Below are 20,911 nucleotides of genomic sequence, written 5' to 3' on the forward strand. Positions count from 1 at the left end.
AAACAGCATAAAACTCTAATAAAAGGATTGTGCCCTGCCTTATGTGTTGTTCATAACATCCTGACTTTATTAGTTGGTAATGCATACGATGTCGGAGTCACATAGGTGTTTTTATACACAAACATTTTACTCGGGACCCTAAAGTCCTCACTGAGAAGCTGTCACTGGAGATATAGAATTGGATAAATGTCTCAGCTATAAGATAACAGTGTTTGAAATTAATTCTCAAAATATGCCTTATCATATCTTCTCTTCCAAAAATATGAAGTAAATCAAATATCTAAATCACCACCATTACTAGTCCTGGGTGTGCTGGGACCCCCTGAAGGACCCCAAATCCCAACTTGAGACTTATTAGACAAGCCTTCTGTGTCTGTCCCTGGCTGGGGGCGGAGCGGAGACTTTATACCGACCAATGAGAGAGCGAGAGCGGACTTTTCCCTCTTGCGATTGGCCGGCTCGACCACGCTGTGGCTGGAAACAGGAAGAGACTTTTATCACGTTTGTTTTGCAGAGGGAAGAGACGCGGCCGTCGCACAGACACCGTACGGATGCAAATGGCTTTATTGTAAGAAAACAAGGCTAATTTACAGTGTTATACCAACTTTGATACAGTTTGTCATTGTCTGCAGTGAAGAAACAACACGTATTATCTGAAACTACCGAGGGCTACCATGTGGGGAAGTTAGTGTCTTCAGAAACGAACCACTGCTTATATTTTCCCCAATTTTAAGCACAAACTTAATATTGCAACTCAAGTTAAACAACTTGTTACATACTTACACTTTCCAACAATTGCAGCGATGTGTAGGCCTATCTGCGTTTCTGCACAAACGTCGTCCATGTTAAAAATTAAAAAAAAAAAAAAAAAAAAAGCACAAGGACACATGTTGCATTTCCACACCTGCGCAGTCACACCGCGTTTCTACTCAATTAATCACGCAGGTTTGACCGGGAACTAGTCTAATGAGAAACGAGTCAGATGATTGACGAGCATGAGGACGCTGCCAGTGATTTTTAACAACACAAGCTGCTTATTGTTTGTTGTTTCTCACCGTGAAGAGCCGGGTAAACAGTCAAGTAGTCACTTAGACTAGTCTGCTGCACCGAAAAACGGCACAAAACAAACATGATAGCATTATTTTTAATCAGTGCAGAGACTATTAGCCAAGGCCATTATTGCCAAAGTCCATTATTCTATCTATGAGTCCATTACCAGCTTGCTAAATGGCAGGCAGTGTGTTCAGCGCTTATCCAAAGTGCACTGTACCATTGTTTGGCTCAGAAATTTCTCGCCTTTATTGTCAGTTCAGGCAAACCCCCGATGAATACAGTGAGAGAGCTGCAAGACTAGAAACAAGAAAGTTGAAGGAGACGCATTTGTGATCGCATACCATGACAGATGTGGTGGTGGTGTGTGTGAAGAGGTGGGGAGGGTGGGTGGCAGAGGGGTGGTGGTGGAGGCAACTGTAAGTCTAAATGAAACAGTGCAAATGCATGACTACTTTTATACCACATAACTTTTGTTTAATGTAAAGATAAATATATCCCTTATTGAGTGTAAAAAAAGAAAGAAAAGGGGGTGGGGGGGTGCAGGCTGCATGGAGCAGTGGAGCATGTTATTTTTATATCATTTGTATTAGCACTCCAACTAGTACTTACTGTATAGGGATTATTTTTAATTATCTATGAAATATAAAAACATAATGTTTGCGTAGCTACGTCAAAAAATACCCACTAGTATCACATAAGATAAAGAGGAACGGCAAATCAAAGCTGCAACTTTGGTATTTTTCCCTAAAATAATGATAATTTAATAAAAGTCATTGATTATTGGAACAGTTGCCACTTGAAATTGATTGATTAATTGTTTCAGTTATAGTTTATTTTTGTTCCTTGATGAACTAACCGGGGGCTGCATCTAATGAGTGTTAAAAGTTTAAAGTAGGCTACCCTTTCCATTTCTCTTGAAAGTGTTTGTTTTGCTGATAAAAAATCTTTTAGGTATAAAATGTCATTATTAGAGAGGAAATTCTCCATCAGAGAGTGCTTAGTCTGTTGATATATTGGAGCTGCAGTGAATAGTCAATTAAAAGTTTAGTCAATGAACACAAAATGTCTATTATTTTGGTTAGTAATTATTCATCAGAGTCACTTTTGTAAATCATTCTCTCGGTACAGGTTGCCAAATTAAAGGATTTGCTGCTCTTCTGTCTTCACAGTAAACGGAATATGTTTTATTTGTGTGATATAACAGCATATTTGAAAAGATCACCTTGGAGTCTTGGAAACTTTGATGGGCATGTTGTTGTTGTTTTTTGCCATTTTTAGATGTTTTATACAGTAAAGGATTAAATGATTAATCCAAAGAACAATCTGCTGATTAATTAATAATGAAAGTATTTGTTAGTTGTGGCTCTGCATATGTCTGAATGAATGCACAAAAACATATGTGTTAAAAATTAATGAATGTGGATTACAGGCTCTGTTAGAAAAAAGAAGAGGAAAGAGATATTGTGTTTGTACCCTTTTGGACACTTTTCAGATCAAGGTTTCGGGAAGGAAAGGTTTCCTTGGTTGGAACTCTCACAATCAATGTGACCTTTATTTATTATAACCCCCATCTCTCAAAAACTCACATATAACATAGTCAATCATCTCTCCTTCCCTCAAAGTAAAAATAAAAAAGGAACTGCTGTCTGGTTATTGCCAGTATCCATCTCAGTCGTCAGAAAAGCTGCACGTTTTTGCTGTTGTTAAGGGCTGGAAACCAGAATCCCATCGGAGTTGCACCCTAAGGAACAAATTTAATGCTAGAAAAACATCCCGGCCATCAACCAAAAATGACGGATTGAAAATAATGTCGAGCTATCTTGGGAATCCCCCACCAGACAAGGGAACAGACTGCATTGTTTTTCTCATTTATGTGATATATAGAACAGAAAGAGGGGAAAAAATGGGCGATTTATTGGTTAGATAGGCGTATTCTTTTCCATGCACAAAAGAAATATTGGATAGTAATGTAGGGATCAAGTCACATCATGACATTGTTTGGAGGCTAGGTGTTCAAATATGTAAGTCATCATCCGTTGGTGGCCCGCTAGGTTTTCAATAGATCATTCAATGCAAATATGTGTGGGAAATTGTGAAAGTTGCCACATGAATATGTCAATGAACGCAGTGTAATTTGTGCTTCTTTAGCAGGGCAGTGAGATGAAGAAGCAGAGGGAGAGCCAGTGCACTCAGAAGACCATCTCATTGCTGAGCCCCCTGGGGACGATCCAAGTCAGTGGATGTGAGAATGGTGTGCACACCATCCAGATCCTAATGGATGTCGCACCTGCTGAAAGGTACTGTACAACAGCCGGGCTGGTGACGTGATAAACAAAGGTGTGAAATTTACAGGCAGACAGAATCCACTCCTGTGATGGAGTGCCACCATTCCTCATTGGAAGCAGGGCATTTTTGTAGATCCCACAAGAAATATCCTGGAGAAAGTTGGGCAAATATGAGCAGGCACTAGAAATATGAGGGGCACTAGAATACAGTTGGGCTTGAAATTAGATTTCTGATGGCATGTGGTTGTGATTCTTCCTGCAGTATATTTGAAATTTCAGAAAAATAACTTGTTTATTAGCCACAGGGGAGTTGATTAGAGCTGATGTCTGTGGGGTCACCAAAGGCCACGGGGAGCATGGACCGCTCGCTCCTGTTTATTTATGTTTCCTCCAAGTTGAATGCAGTTGCTCTGAGTGTCAACTGGCACTCAGAAATGTAATATGTGATTGCATTTCACGCCGTACCCATCCCTCAAAATCGTTGACAGTCTTACTGAAACTGATTAAACCTGCCGTTAATAAGTACTTATTCCTTATTTTAACAGGTCCACATCCTACATCTCAGATTAGTTTTGATTAGATTGAAATTAAATATCCATGTATCGCAGATTCGCATTTGATAAACTTGAATGGTTTGGGAAATTAAACCATTTTCAAATGCACCCAGATAGGAAGTTATCCTTTTGAAAATGTATGTTCAAATTCTAATTTATGGAAACCCATTAATAACCTTGTATATTATACCTCAACATGTGTTTCCTCCTCAACTGTCTGCTATTTCCTAAAATTCATCAAGCAGTAAAAACATTCCACTTGTTGTTAATGAGTTGAAGTGAGAAAATTAATAATATGGAATTTTGATTATGGAAGATGTCCTGTAACCATGCGCAAGCACCTTTCCCCGTCTCCTTGTGAACAGGGTTTAATTTGTGTGTTCAGGTTCAGTAGGAATATGCAAATGAATTTAATGATTCGCATCACTAGATCATTTCTCAGTTTAATATCATTTGCTATGTCGGTCATAAATGAAGCTTCGATCACATCGCTGTCTGTACGTTCTGGAAGGTGTGAGCAAGAAATCACTAAACCACATGTTTAGATTTTATCACGACTAGTTGAATACAAGGTTATTGTCATAGGACAGGGGAACCAGAGCCACCTCAGATATATGGAGTAACGCAATGTAAACAGGCATTAAGGGAGGCGAGATAAAGTGACAAAATATAGGCTTATCTCTGCAACCGGCTTTACATGTAGATCTCAGAAAAGCCTGCCTGTAGCAGTAATAGTTCAGATCAGCCATTTCCATTGATTTATTTATGACATACTAAACAAGGCTCTTTCCAGCTTTGGATGTGGTGTGGTGCAGGCTTAGGAAGTCAGGGTGATAAATGATCTCTAAGAGCATATTTTGGATAAGGGAAATAGATAAGGTCCATGCATAACATAAAGGGAAACCTGCAGCAGATATATATTTGTGCGCGAGACAAAGCTTTGAAGGCTTATATGAGTGTGTTTGTTTTCTAGAACTCACTGTTGGTCGCTGCTGAACAGCCAAAGCAGCAACAAAAGCATTTGTGGCATTGATAGATAGTTATTGATAAATGCCATTATAGCTACATAAACGCCCTTGAAGTATTGCTTACACACCATGACCGTCAGCTCTTTCTAATAGAAACGTCTCAAGCCCCTTTTGCTTCCTAACTGATCTTAGGAACATTTCCTGAAATCAACCTCCTCTGCCAGTCTAACGACAGCCCTGAAGGCACCATCAGATGAACAAATTCATTACATCTCAACAACCCCTGTTGGGGCCCTACGCACCAGCCTCCCTGTTAACCAGCTTTTCCCCCCTTTAGTTTTTAGCATGGCCTCAGCGTTCACAGAAAAATGATACGCATTTTGTTTACAGGAGATTACTATTATCTGAAATATGATGCTTCTTGCCTCTTTCACACAGAGCACAGACACATAATACAGAGGAAATCATAGAGCACTTTTTTATTAGGGTGAAAAATGAAAAAAGGGCTGGACTCCTGCCCCGAGACATTTTGTGAGCATATTATTTTACAATGCTTTGATCAATTTGTCTGTCAAGCTGGCTGAGATGTGGGGGAGCAGGAAAAAAGCAATTTAGCTTGTGAGGTCCTCAATAGAAATGTACTACAGGAGCCTGTGTATGACATGTTGCATTAGAACCTGAGTAGCCTTTATTGCCTGATAATGTCGCGAGGCAATGCTGATATCAATCACCCTTTAACAGCCAGTGTGATGTGTTTTTATGAAAAGGAAGAAAAAAAAATGCATGAAGCATTTCTTGGAAAATAATTGATTTAATTCAGAGCTGAGGGATTTCTACTTTTAACAACACAAAAATATTGTGTTAGAAAGAGAAAAAAGAACAGGCACAAAATGCGCTAGAAGCTAAAAATTGTTAAGAACAGGGTCTTTGCATATGCTCCTATAGAAAATTGTAATTAATTTTACACGGATAAACATTCTGTCTCATTTGCATATAGATATAAACAATATATTTGTGCATCTGAATTCCCAGCACACCCCAGTCACATGATCAGCCTAAAATCCTAAGTGGCTAAAACCAAAAATTATCTTTATATTTCCCAGGCCATAATCCGCCTTTTTTTCCTCTGACACAAAGCCTTATAAATCTGTGTCTGATTTTTCACATTGCACATTGTTTTTAGTTAATGATTTTCATCTGTTTGTTGTTGCTGTGATAGCGGGGAAATGTACCATATGCTCCGGCAAAAGACAAATGATTAGCAAATGAAATTCTGGACAGCTGTCTGACTGAAAGCGTTTGGTTGATAGCATTCTGCTACCATAATTAGCTTAAGCTTTGGGTTAATTAACTTTCTACCTGGATATGCATAATAATAGCATTCTGCAGAAAGCCAAGGAGCTTCCAGTATATCAGCTGCAAAGGCTGGCTTTTTATTTTGTATTTCGGCTGCATATTTCAATTTCAAGAGGCGATTTAGCTCGGGAGCATCGTCAAATATTGTAGATTTTACTCCCCAAGCCAGATAATTCTGAAACAATAGGGGTGTATTATGTGGCAGAAATGCCATTTCTGAATGTAATTAAAGCGGATGAAAGCAATCACCAATTTTTAAATGCTTTTGTCTAGCACGAGGCCTACTTGTAAAAAAATACCCATCAAGAGGAGAAAAGAGGCAAGAGAACCCCCAAGTCCTTATATAAGAGGCCTTTGAGACTGAAGTGAAGTACAACAGTAATTAGTCTTTTGTATGAATTTGCTGGCCATGGTCATGATTAGTTAAGCATATGAGAGGACTGCAGGTCTGCATTGCTCTTAAGGAGGAGGGTGTTAAAGTCTATTTATCACCAGTTATCCTCACAGCTTTCCATTATCACTGACAACACTGGATGGGGCCTGAGAACAGCCTAATTGTTCTGAGGTGGAGTGTTTTTGTGTCAAACCTGTCACCCCCCAGTCACATTGGCATTCATAAGCAGCCAGACATTTTCCATATATCTAGCCCTAATACCCAAGCTGTCACAACAGCTTTTACACACTACCAATGTTAGTGTGAAATATCTGAGGTGATGCATTTATCGTTTTTCTCACACTCATGTAGTGTTGTGAATCAATGTCCTGGTTCACACTGAATAGCAGTATGGTAAATGTGTTCCCTGTTTGGTGCCTGTTTACACGATGTGCTCACACACCAGGAAACATAGCAACAACTTGTGTATTTTTTTTTCCACCATCGTTTCCTCTCTCTCTTCCTCTCCGTTGTTCTTTCTTCCTCTCTCTCTCTGTCCCTCCCTCCCTCTCTTTCTTTGAGTCTATTATATTTAGCCTAACATATAATTTTAATCAATTTAAATTAGTTTTGTGCTGGCTATATAGGCATAACTGTGTGCTAAGGAAACTGCTTACATTTGTAACTAAAATGCTTTGTCATACAAACGGTGATCTGCTGAGATATTGAATGAAATCATCAATAAAGCAGGGGGGAGACGTTTTGACGTAGTCCCTTTAGAAATGGTATGAATAATTCATTGTGTAATGATATTCAGATGATTTTTGTTCTATTTTTTACTGCAGCCTTAGAATATTGTTTTGCATGTTGTGAAGTGTAGTACTCAGCTGCGTATTCATTAAGGTGCTGCTCCCACTGGCCCTTGGACCCATCTGTGCTCTATGTTTATGCCTCCGTCTCGCGGGACTGTCCCAATCAGGCTGCATGTGCCATTTCCTGTGTAAACCAACACCTGTGTAACACACTACCTGTAAACCTCCCATGTAGACGAGACACTGACATTCGCTCAGATGAAAATCTGCAAATGTTGTGGTTTCTAAAGCAGACCCTCCAGGGTGAGGACGGGAGCCCGAGCGAGAGTTACCTCTCACTGTAGAGATGAAGCCAAAAGCAGCTCCTGCAGTAGTTGTTGTTGTTGTTGTTTTTACCCCCCTGTTGTCGACCGTGAAGTTTTTCCGGCACGAGGGTTGCGCTAGTTTGTTTTAGAACTTGATTGGATTCTATATCTGCAACATGCAGAAGTGTACAGTGTGTGACATACTAACGCAATATGCAGAGAGATGATTCCGCTCTGACATCTTGGAGAGGAGTACGAGTCAATTATGCCCAAGTGTTGTTCTTGCTTATCTTCCTGCGGCACCAAACAAGGATTTAGTCAAGGATTTAGGGGTGAGGGGGCGGTGGTGGGGATCATGGTAAGCGGTTCACAACAAAACACTCAAAACTCCTGGGAGCGGGCACTGATTTAAAAATAAATTACAGAAGACGAAGCGCTAACACTCAAGGGCCCTCAGCAGTGCTGGCGTACACAGGTGAAGATTAGCCTCCTCGCTAATCAGAGGAACAAGGCAGTAATTTGCTCTGAACACAGACAGTAATTAGGACTTGGTGACACTGGATTCCCATAATGCCTTTGTGCTTGACGTGGTCAAATTTTGACAGAGGCTATCCATGCAGGGTCACTGTCCCCCCAGTCTCTCGGCCCTCTTCAGTTGAGGCTCTAAAAGGTCCCTGCAGTTACAGGGGATCCCTAATGTACTTTATGCCTCCCTCACTGGCTCCTTACCATTCGGGTAATTGGAATCTCTTACTGTGGCACTTGAGAATAGAGGCTAAAAACGCTATTTGAAACTGCTCAGTAGTCTGTTGTAGATAAACATTGCTTCGTCGGGGTGTGGATACACTACATAATAGAGTAAGAGTTAAGGCTCTGGTAATACATGCCTTCACTGACTCCTGTGGCTAGCCAGTTGGGAGAAGACCTAATTGTTGTGTGCTTTGTTGCCTACTCTGCAGTATTTTACCACCACCTTTATGTATTGGAGCGAGCGTTGCAGCCTCTTCGGTGGACATTTGCTAATAAGAGTTGTTGTATATCTAGAGAGCAGTTTATCCGGCCCAGCTGTTTTTATTTTGAAAACGGCAGAGCACAAAACGTGCGGCCCACAACAGACCAAGAGGCATTCCTCACAGCTTGCCTCTCGGAAAGCTCTCCACTTTACTGCTGCAGTAGCTAGATAGGAATCAGAATGATCTTCAAATGGTTGAACAAGTTGCATTGAGCAAGTGGCTTACAATTGTATCACAGCCTCTGGCTCAGAGACCATCAGGATCTTGACATTCATAGAGACATGCTGTATTTTTTTCCCTTTTTAGACAGTCATTTTAGGCTTTTTTCATGCTCTCTTGAGTCTTTGACGTCTCTGAGTTAAGTATCTGGAGCTATAAGGCTGAGGAAAATATTGGACTGCTCTTGGCCTTTTCTATTTCATCCTCTGACCCGCCATGTTACCCATGATCGGTGAAGGAGAACTCTGGCAGGCTGTGTCAAAAGTGACAGCCGATCGAGTCAGGATGAGCGCCATCACGCTTCACAGGATGGAGGCATGAGTTCTGAGTTTTTCCCCTTTTTTGTGCAATATACCATTACACCCTTCGCCAGATTCCTTTCAATTAGATCCCGTGGTTAACCTGTTTCATTCTTACGTCTGCAGCAGATAGAAAAAGTCTCACTGAAGTCTTGTGCAATGAGAGATAGAGAATATGTTAAAGGAAATTGACAATTGGCTAGTCTTTTTCCTTTCTTTTTTTTTTCGCCTTTGTCTCCTTTGCATGTTTCCTCCAGGTTGAATGAAATAACCTCCAACATTATATAAATGCTCAATTCATTCTTTATATTAGAGTTGGAAAATAGGAAAGACTCCAAATGACTCCCACTTTACGCAGCAATGATTTATGGTAATTGGAAATTGATTGTGACAGGAGCACAATATTAGAAATTTTCTCAAATCACAATCTTCTATCAAGGGAAATATTCTTTTTAGTGCAGCAGGTCCTGGCTAGTTTGGAATTAGTTTCTTATTTCCTTACCTGTGATGAAATAGTAAACGCCTGAAGGACAATGAAAAGAGATATGATCTTAACTGGTTGAAAGACAATAAATAACAACATTTGCTTGACCAAATTAGAATTTTTTTATTTAAACTTAAGCACACTTGTTAAACATAGTTATTGAGGTACTGTTTGTAATCACTGCTAATTATAATTTTTAGTTTTTATACGGGGCAGTTACTTTAAGACATTATAGAGATCGTTCCTCCTTTGAGAGTTTCTTTGTAATTAGCCCGACATTTATTACACATCTCTAATCTCTCATTTGAAGGGCACAGTTTCTAATGTGCCAGTGTGGACTCTGTAAAGATCATATGATGCTGCTTGATTTGTGATTCACTGAAGCCTGAAGCGACTGGAAATGTTGCCTGTGCAGGAGCTACATCTCCACTGCCCACATGCTCTTTAAAAACAATCCCCCATCGCACCCAGAGGTGACAGACTTCAGCTCGACTGATGTTGTTCCACTTTTATTTATTTATTTTGGTGTTGTTTACCGGCCATAACATGTACTGCATTGCATTAACTTTTACTACTGTCAATGTTGTATCACTCAAAACACCTTTAAAGCAGGCGCATCCATATCGGGAGGGCTGAGGGGAGAGGAAAATTAGCCACGGTGACAACTCTGAAGTGTGAGCTGGAGGTCAAAGGTGCCGAGCCTTAAGCAAAGGTGCTCTAGCCTTTGTCCGGTAGATTGTAAGGGCCTGCGGGTCCAACAGGAACATTTCCACACACAATATCCCCGAGCTGTCAGTGTGCAGCGGCTGGAACATCCTCTCAGAGAGAAAGAGGGGGTGTGGAGGGGGTAAAGGAGGTGGTGGGAGGAAGAGGAGGAGGTGGTGGTGGTGGTGGTGGTGGGGAGGGGGGAGTGTAGAGAGGGAACAGTGGCCTGAAGATCCTTGCTGAGAGAGAGTGAGAGAGAGAAAGAGAGAGAGAGAGAGGGGTGGGGGGATGGATGGTGGGTGTCGGGGTGTAGGTGGTGGGGAGCCAAAAGAGCTGGAGTGGGAGGATAGAGAAATAGAGAGGGGGGGAGAGCTGGGGGAGGGAGGGGAGGGGAGGGATAGAAAGGAGAGACAATGACAAGTAGGGGCTGGCTGGGCACTCACCCATGCCGACAGAGATTGCCATGAGCCATGGCCATTGTTTGAGCGGGTCTCAGCACAGGACCCGCCAGTGGGTTTCCGAGTTTTCACCACTCAACTATAAACTGCTGTGTGGTTTATTTAGAAATGAGAGTATTTACACCTTTTACTGTATTTACACCCACTGTTAAACGGCACCCAGGAGATTTCCATCGCACAGCCACAAACTAGCAGGCGGAGCGGTTCTCTGAAAACTGACCTGCTCAGTCATAACACTCCAGTAAACCTCAGCTTCACATGTCCAATATAAAACGTTGCTCAAACTGTGACCTGCAGAAGTGTAAAAACACTTTAGGGCCGTGTTGTTACGGTGGGCAGGAGAGAGACGGTCTGTGTGTTTAACAAAGTAAATGTCTATTATTAATACCATACAGGATAAGCCAATTTTCAAAAAGGGGCACTTAAATGGTGATATTATTTATTTATAAGTCCTGTACACCAGTTAATGGAATTGGCGGCCTGCTTTAGATCCACAACACAGCTTGAGGTCCACTTTGCAGTAATGCACATGCTAAGAGAGGACCTTCCCAGTAGGGTCTTTAAGTGTCAAATATGGGTCAGTCTGCTTGCATTGACCTGGGGGGTGGTCAGCAGCGGAGAGAAATTCAGCTGTTAAGTGATGCCAACTCAACCATCGGCAAATTCCTCCAAGCATCTACTCATGCTAAGATGCACGTCCAAGTGCGATGCTTTGCTGGCCAGCGCCGCTCTGGCCAAAAAATCCATTTATTCTTGTCATGAACTATAAACTAGACCCAAGCAGAGTTGAAACTGTTGTTAACGCTCTGCTCTTAACTTTCTTTTTTTGAAACAGCTGCGAGACTTTTTGAAAACTCTTTTCTTTTTCCTTCCAGAAACTGGTTCTGCTGAAGTTGTTTGAAATAATGTGTTAGCGCTGTTACTTATGACCTGACAATGTTTTCTTTCATACTCTATCACGCTGCACTTCATATAAATATATATCTACTGTAACAAATGTCTGGATTACTGTCTCTCTCTTTTCTTGAACTCCCCTCCGTCTTTCACTGCTCTGATATTTGTCGCCGCTGACTGACACGAGCGACGCCAGAGCGTGTAACTTTAGATTTTAAGCACGTCTTGATGAACAACTTTAGTTTCGCCGTGCAAATTATGTCATCTTGCATCTGTGTCACCCGTGGCGTGTTATTACACTCCTGTGACATATTTTAGCACTGTTCAACCAAGAATTGGGCATTATGATTGCTCCTCTGATCCCCACCTCACCTCCCCATCCTGCCTTATATCCCTCACAGGAGCAGCGGGGCCCCCCTGAGCTGTGTGGTCAACGATAGCCCGGCAGAAACGAGCCCCGAGTTGCAGCGCTGCGTTGAATGGCTCCAGGCGTACTTCAGTGAGCCGCAGACCGCTGGGAGTCTCCCGCTCCCTGCCTTTCACCACCCCGCCCTGCAAGGAGGTCTGTCATGGATAAATATTTGCAGAGCCATGACTGGGATCAGGCTTTCACTCTTAATTGTCAGTTACATCACTTACACTCACTGGCTCACTGTGTTATAATGAAGTATTTTATGGCTGAGAGAGAGAGGGAGAGAGAGAGAGGGGTGAGGGAGGGAGAGCGAGAGCAGGGAGAGAGGAGAGTGAGTGGGTGAGCGAAGGAGAGAGAACAGAACACAGAGCTGTAACTTGGTTCAGTAATCTGTGGCAGCTCTTACCACGCGTGTTAGTCTTGGCAAGCTTTTCCATGATTCTTGGCACATTCTTTGAAACTGATCGAATTCCACTCTTGACATTTTCAGACAGGAAGCTTTTTTTTTAATGAGAACATGTGAATGGTGGTAAAGTTTGAATGAGCTTATTGTTGGCTTGACCAGTCACCTAGGGCGAGTAAAACGAAAGCACCCCAAAAATGGACAATTAGTGTCCTTTCAACTGGTAGCTGCGACCGCGGAGTGAATGATCGAGGGTGGTACGGAAAGAAATGAGGAATTAATTATCCCTGGAGTTTTCCTTTTTTTTTTTTTTCGTTTCAAGGAAACAAACAATACTTCCAACCTGACAACTCATTTTTGAAATCATAAACTTCTCCTGTTTGCGTCCGTTTCCAAAACAATTACCGGCGATTTCTTTGTCACACTGAGACGTTCATTGCATTTTAACTTAAAGATTTTCAGAGGTGCTCATTTAAAGTCAGAAGCACACCTACACAGGGAGAAAAATAACTCTAATATATGCATTTAACAATTGTGCCTCTCTTCCCCTGCAATCAGGCCTTAGTTGCTCTCTAATTTCATGCAGATCTGCAGTGCTTGAGTGATGGCATTTTCAATGAGCAGGTACTCCATCGAGACCCTGTATACAGCTATGAGTCCCACGCTCCCGCAAAGGCAATGCAGAAATACATCAGGACCAATTACGATATCAACTTTCAGTGTGATTCCCTTCGCCACCAAGTGCTTGTGTACCAGCCCCAGGCTCTTTCAAATCGCATCTCATCTGAAGTCTTTGGGGTTTTAATTAAATTTCAGGATAGATGGAATTCTTCATTAGTACCTGATCTGAATAGGTGATTGTGCTGTGTTCCACCTCTCTCCCTCGCCTGTTGTTTTGTGGCTCAGTAAATACAGGGTTTAGGCTTGGATTGCTCTCAGTAGTCAGAACCATAGGCCATGCCAGTATAAAAATGTTAAATGTGAGCATCAAGAGTATTTGCCTTTTGAGGGAAGAAAATAGAGGGTTTCTTTTTTTTTCCTTTTTTTTTTGCTTGTTGATTCACAAATATGAAGGATTAGTTGTTGTTTTTTTTTCTCTACAAATTCCTACTCGATCCAGTCATGCAGCCACCGCCTGCCTGGGAAAAAAATACAAGTTTAATCAGGTCATTACAATCTGTGACAACCAACTTTTGTTTGCTCAGTTATCTTGTGGGAGAACCTGAACGCGACAGCGCTCTCGCAGCTCTTGTCATGTAATATTGAGTTGTGACCTTCACTTGAAGTGTTGCCATGTTTATTTACACATTTCTGACAAAACAAGCCACTTTTCATATTAGCTGTCACGATATACCTGAGCAACAGAGGTGACATGAAAGGAGACTCGAGGTGCAGTTTTCTATACTGTCTGACTGATTGTCATGTGCAACATCACACGCGAGTTTGGTTCGACGGGTAGATGGATGGCGAGCGCCGTGCTCGTCGAACTTGCGCATGTTTGTGTGCGTGCGTGCACGCGCCCGCATTGGCCCCCCTCAGAAAAACACAGACACCATCGTGGGTTCTTAAAACGATGCATATTCTTATCTCATTAATTATACATCCATATGTAACAGACGAGAGGATCTTAGTCTCGGTAAGCGGCACAGGGAGTGTGCGGGGAGGGGGCCTGGCAAAGGGGGGGAAGGGCGCTCTTCAAAGCCCAAATGACTGTGTTCCTGCAGGAGCCTGAACCTCCCCCTGTGCACAGCGCAGGGCGAGATGAGACACTCACCAGGACTCGCCCCTGTGATGTGGAGAGGAATTAGGGAAATGAACGTTTTCAGAATATCGAATAATCAGAGAATCATCAGCACCCCGTCAGCCTTCAAAAGTATGGATCCCTCAAGACTCAAGAGACACTTTGACTGGGAGTCAAAGTCTTCCCTCCCATTAGACACAAAGGATAATGAGGTAGCTGCATTTCCACTATTGTCTTTTTACTCTCACAACCATGTATGAGGTGACTGTCAGCTGGAAGTCATCTCTCCAAATCTATCATTATCAGGCCTGCTGATGGAGTTCAGTTTATTGTTTTTTTTCGTTTGCTTTTTTTCTCCTCACAAATTGCTCTCATATACAAAATTATGAGCAGATCAATCATAAATGTCAATACCTTCTTAATCACTATATCTGTTCGATTTCACTCTGGGTCAATATCTCTGCCTGTGCAGTGGCCCTATCACCTGGCCTCGCAGTAGGTAATGACCTGTGACATAATTATGGGATGTCTGTAAACATGTAAGTGGTTCCTCTCAACTTTTATTTAAACAATTGACATCACTGCACCCCGATCTAAAGAGGGTCCTGACCCCAGACACACCATATTAGGCTCTTTATGAAGTATGGGGCTAGGGGACTGCTCTCCAAATCATTGCTGGTCACCTCAAGTGACCCGCATGAAGTCTCTGTCACTAACACTGATGAGGGCAAAGTTCTTTAACCTCTGCAGCGGCAGATGAAAACGCAGACACTTGTTTTTGTCCACAACTGTTGGAAGATGTGAAACCTTCCAGTAGGAGGAGAGAGAAAAAAGGAGGAGAAAAAAACGCAGCTGCGCAGGATTTGTGAAAGGTGTAAACAGAGCCGTAGCTTGTTGCTCGGTCTACTTGTAGGCAAAAGTGCTCAGCAGCGTCTGCTGGCTTGACACTGACTTTGGTTGTTTGTCAATAACGTTTGCATCAAAAGGGATTTGTCATAGCCATAGTCTGGGCAAGTTGTCATCTCCCCACCAGTGACAAAGCGATATCAATATGTACCACGCACATCATGTGGCCAAATCCGAGCTTTATGAGGGAGAATAATGCATAAAAGAAATTTCAGGGGTGTATCTTATCTCCTCATAACATTAAGTCTGTCTGCGTAAGAGCCCGTCATCTCGTTGACAGCGTGATTATTACCTGAAAAATTATTAAACAGTACCTACGGGCCTTGTTCAAGACAAAGAACTCACATGGGTGCGCATCAATCAAATGTATCCCCTTTAGGTTTTACACTTATTCCCCCCAGTTTAGGCAAATTGCCTTGTTCGCGTGGCTTTGTGTAGCGGAGAGTGACTATAAGGTAGCGAGGGAGCCTGGGGAGCAAAGGATGTTCACTCTGTAGAAGAGAGACAGGGGTGTGACATGTTTTCACACAATGCCAATTTAGAGGGATTTCTCATAGATCACTTGTCATGTGCTCTCTTAGACCATATAAATGAGAGAGAATGGGAGATCACTAATTGAATTTTCATGACTGAGTACATGTATATACTAGAAGAATTTCACCCCCTCTTGATAACGAGACTATTGTTCCTCATCTTGTTCTCCGTGCCGAGGAAAGTGTTGTTCGCTCGCTACACAACCTCAGTGCATCAGTGTCCCAAGGTTTTGGAGATGCCTCAAATACTTTTCCCCCTTTTCCGCAGCAATCAGAGCTAGACAAACATGCCTCTCTGAGTCACTGCCTGGTAATCCAGAAAAAAGATAATGCTACTGCTAAAGTGCTAATGAAATCAAAGCCGTTAATGTGGTCGGTTAAGCTGCGGATGATTTGAAGAATTCCGCCATTTAAGTGAAGATGATATAATGAATCTACTCTGAATAGAAAGCAATTAAAAGGACAAATTGGTCTGATTAACCTCAAAGTCATCCCACTGCCACAAATGGTGTGCAACATTCAAATTATTATTATTAAAAATCTGGAGCAGATTTGCCGTCTTTTTGGCCTCTCTTAATCCTTTTAAATGAAGGAGCGAACTTTTTTAATTTTAGCTGTGACCTTTCAAAGCATAACCTAGATTTTTCTGCCATAGAAATAATTTTCTCACATCAGCTTCTGTAGCATGCTAATATAAGTTCTAAGGTCAAATTGAGGGACTTCGATGTATTTGGTTGTTTAATGAGTATTGCAAAGGAAAAAAAAGGGAGAGTCAGAGAGCACCTCTGGAGAAGCGCTGAACCTCAAACACAGGAAAAACTGCAAAGTGAATGAAAACGCAGTGACGCGTCCAAGTTTTGATTTGAAGTGAAAACACTGGTTTATTTGAGGAGAGTAGAATCCACGTCGTGCCGAGCTCTCGTCAGCTGTCTCAGTTTGATAGATTAAATGAGGGACTCTCGCTTTCCCTGCTCTCTCCTGCTGTCTCTCGCTCTTCCTCTCTGTCCTCTCTGCTTTGTGGTGTAGACGCGTTCACCAGCCGCGTGCTGCACGTACTTCAGAGGGATGTGAAGTTTGGAGAGACGGTGTCGTACAAACGCCTCGCTGAGATGGCGGGAAACCCCAGAGCGGTGCGAGCAGTGGGAGGGGCCATGAGGAGGAACCCGGTGAGTGTGGATGACATTGATTGACGGGCTTCTCTCTTGCATACTTGACTCAGTCGAACAGAGAAAAGTAACTGTGTTTTAGTTTGATTTAATTTGATCATTAACGATGAGACAAATGAATCTGTTGTGTGGACAAACTGTGCAGCTGTTAATTAGTCATTTTATATGGATAATAAATAAGGAATTTGCACTGGGGATCCCATGACATCACTGCCATGGATGATTATTTTTCCTTTTTAATAATTCAAGTCTCTACATTTTCTAAAATGTGAAAGATTTGCTGCTTTTTCTCTGTTTTATATAAATATGAACAAAACATCTTTTGGTTTTTGACTGTTGGTCATAAATAGTCAGACACCTTGGAAACTCAGGTGATATTTTTTACTCTCCTCTGACACTTTTTATACTGAACAGTCAATTAACAAAATAAATAACAGATGAATTGATTATGAAAATAATTGTCAGCTGTTACTGTAATAAAATATCCCTCTTCTTTGGATCTTTTGAAATGACACCACACAAATTCCTATAGATACAAAGGTTGTTCACCAATATTTGAGGCGTATAAAAGGTTAATGAATGAGTGAAATGGGGAATTAATGAATTAATATGTAAAAAGCTGCAATTCAAATCAATAAATTGATCTAAAATCTATTCTGAACAAATATCAAATGATAACCAAACACTGAAAATACATAAAAAGTGCCTCACTGCCTACAGAGGAGAAGTTATGTACACCACTGGAGTTCTCCAGTACAAGTCTTCCCTGGTGCAGTGTGTGTAATCTAAACTGGAGGTGTTTTCAAACATGTGCGATGGCGAAATAAGCGCCTCCCGCTAAGAAGTCAAACTCTACCTCCAGCACGATTTTTAAGCCCACACCTTTTGTTTCCATCCTCTCAAGTCTTTACTGTAGATATTCGCTGCAAATCTCCGATTCTTGTAGGAAACCTGGCCCGCATCATTTTGCCCATGAATCCACTGTGTACAAAATGGAGGGCTAGAGGGCAAGTGGTGTGTCTTCTTTTGATCAAACCCTTTGATCAAAGCCCGTTTAGCTCTGCCCATGTAGTGCTGTGGGCACCACCGGTGTGCTCTGTGAGGCAGAGAACACTTCTTGTGCAGAAATACAGCCAGTGAGATGCTCTCCCTCATATGCTGTGATATATCTTGTGTGCATCCTCATCTTGGTGCTGTTTTGTGATTAAAGTAGGGAAGTAATTAATAATGAACACATTTTATAACAAAGAGTAAATGCAAATAAAATCTGAAAAAAAATATTGCATTTTTGTGTTTAATATTATGTACTACTTTATACATTACATTAGCCAGTGGCGTTGCTTCTGGATGGCTGTATAATACTTCTCAGTCTCATGTTTTACAGACATTTCTTTCCTTTCGTCAGGGAGGCTGGGAGCCTGAGCCCTCAGCTCCTGATACAGATCCAGAGTCAGATTGTCAGTGTCAATTACTTGTCAGTAGCGCTGCTCCACTCAGGCTTCAGCTGTGAAAAGCTCAGTGTGTTCAATCGATCCTCGCCTCTCTGTGGCACTTCTTCTTCACCAGGATTTGAGTATTGATAAGCCTGGTGTAGTGCTCTTTTCCCCCCAAGTGAAGAGGCAGATCCGAAGGCCTTGAGGGTACCCTGCTCTCCCTCCAAACCCGGGGAACAGTATTGATCTGAATACTGGAGCAGTATTTCTCTGTCTGCAAGGTTAATCTGGGGCTCGGAAAGTTTTATTGCTGTTGATATGGGAGCGGGCTTAATGATGGATTTGAACTGAAACGCACCGCATGTCCAACTTTTTTATATAAAAGGCTGAAGCTGCAGCCATCAAGTCAGGATAACTGGGTTCAACTGGAGAGACACCGTCACAATGCAGCAGGAAGAAAACGAGGGCAGCATTAAGAAAAATTTAAAAGAAATAATTGCTGTGATTCACTCCAACCATTGCCTCTCTCCTTGTTCTGAATTCACAATGATCGAAGTGTTTTAGACTTGCTTGTTTAATCTTTCTCCAGCCATTTAGTTTACAAAGAACTCGGGACCCCCCTGGCAGTCGTCTGCAACAAGAGTAAACGCTCCACCGACTTCCTCTTTTTAATGATCACAGGGTTATCAGATCTTAATGTTGACACCCTCTCGATTGAATATTCATCCTGCTGGTGTTTTTGCCCATTAATTTTTGATTGCTTCTTTGCTTTACACTATTAAAGAGTAAAAAACATTTATACCCAAAGACTGAGCCATCACCCTGAATGTGGATTTGTGCAGGATCAAACCAGACACTTCTGGTGTGGCACTTTGTTTTCATGCGGTGCATGCACATAAAAAGCGAAAGAAAAAGAGCAAAAAAAAAAAAAAGTGCAGATTCATATTTTCTGCATGTTGGTTACTTTTAAGTCACACCGTTTATGTGTTAAATCAGATATTCTTTCATATAAAATACATATCTGCTACCTACAGCTTCAACTGTTTTGTTGCTGTGACATAGGATGTCAACCAGGGAATAAGAAAACATTTGATTTTTATAGTTCAAATCTGTACATCTGCTTTTATTCAAATATTAGGCATCCTAGTTTTGTTGTAACACATGATGGAATTATTATTCTTAAAGTTTGAAAAACTTGTTTGCTGAAAATATGGGCTTGCAACCGTTTAAATGAAAGATAAAAAATCACTGTTTATTTGAAGACGAAGCAGGAGCAAACAATTTAAAGTGTCTGTGTTTGCATGTCAAAATGTTCTTGCATAATATTTGCAGGAGTTGCACGTGCTCATTTCCTCTGTCTTTGTTTCTGTGTGTGTGTGTGTGTGTGTGCGTGCCAGGTTCCTCTCATCATTCCCTGCCACAGAGTCATTTCTAGCAGTGGACAGAGTGGGCCGTACATGAGCGGCAAGGGCGACCATCTCAAACAATGGCTGCTCACCCATGAGAGGCAGAGAGGGGAAGGCTAAAGCATGACAGAGGCCAACTGTCCTTCGCTGAGTGTACACACACACACACACACATACACACACACAGACCAGATTTCTTTTTTTTAAAGAACACAAAACAGGGCCATAAAGTTTAGCGTGCTTGGCACACACTGTGGAACAACTGGAGCTACTTGTAAATATTCAGTTTATACTCCTTTTTTAAATCTAAGAATAGAGATGCTGCATAGTTAATGTGATACAGAGTTGTTGCAGAATTAGAATGTACAAAAATAACTTAAACAGAGAACAGTAGGAATTACAAACATATGCTCCCGTGGGTCTCCGTTGCGTTTGCCAGATAGTGCTGGAATGGTTTTTCTAAAGAATTATTATTCCCTTAAAAATATGTCTCTTGCATTGTTGTTGTTGTTGTTTTTTTTTTCCTTAGCAGAATTAGTCTTTGTACCTCTCGTTGGTTTTTTAATTTCCTGCCAAGTGAATGCTTTGTTCAACATCCAGTGATAAAGGCTCTGAATTTTACCGCTACAAAGCTTTGTAGTGAAGCATTTGTTTTGTCTTCATTTAGATCTCATTGTTTGCTCTCGCCTTATAATCCACCTAGAGAAGAGATGTCTTATACATTATATACTGTACTTATGTTTCACGAGACATGTTTAAATAAATACGTCTCAAAATGACAAACCTTGCCTTTTCATCATTTTAATTGTATTTAATTTAAAAATTGATTTCATGTAGCGTTCACTCAGTTCAGCTCATAATTAATTATGCTGTATGTCTTCTCTCTCCCGCTGCAGCTCTGGATGTCAGAGCTCCTTCTTTTATTTCTGAGTGGTGTTTTCCATTAGAGGGCAGTACAGAACGGGAAACAGAAATCAACATTTCAACCTTGAATTCATCCTGCACATTTAATCTGTAACTTAAATGTTTATTATGTTATTTTATTTTCATCACAACCTCCTTCCAATTCCTTTGGGATAAATTATTCGCTCTTAAAGAGACCATATGGAGAGGGCAGCAGTGGTGGCGTGTGT

The 20,911-nt window shown here is 41.5% G+C and overlaps 1 protein-coding gene across 2 annotated transcripts; it reads left to right on the top strand.

The window, feature by feature from the left end:
• Positions 1–454: 454 nt before the first annotated feature.
• On the top strand, positions 455–20,561 carry LOC146973357 (methylated-DNA--protein-cysteine methyltransferase-like). Of its 2 annotated transcripts, none has more exons than XM_085799849.1 (5): positions 455–568; positions 3,202–3,350; positions 12,180–12,340; positions 16,800–16,939; positions 19,770–20,561. In XM_085799849.1, exons 2-5 carry the CDS (start codon positions 3,214–3,216, stop codon positions 19,896–19,898), a joined length of 567 nt encoding a protein of 188 aa, XP_085655975.1. In that variant the 5' UTR covers positions 455–568; positions 3,202–3,213; the 3' UTR covers positions 19,899–20,561. The 2 variants fall into 2 exon arrangements, with proteins under 2 accessions (XP_085655975.1, XP_085655976.1); XM_085799850.1 differs by having other exon boundaries at positions 460–568; positions 3,205–3,350.
• Positions 20,562–20,911: the final 350 nt, after the last annotated feature.

The sequence above is a fragment of the Trachurus japonicus genome, chromosome 15, assembly GCF_045865225.1.
Source record: "Trachurus japonicus isolate A0001 chromosome 15, Traja_1.0".
Lineage (NCBI taxonomy): Eukaryota > Metazoa > Chordata > Actinopteri > Carangiformes > Carangidae > Trachurus > Trachurus japonicus.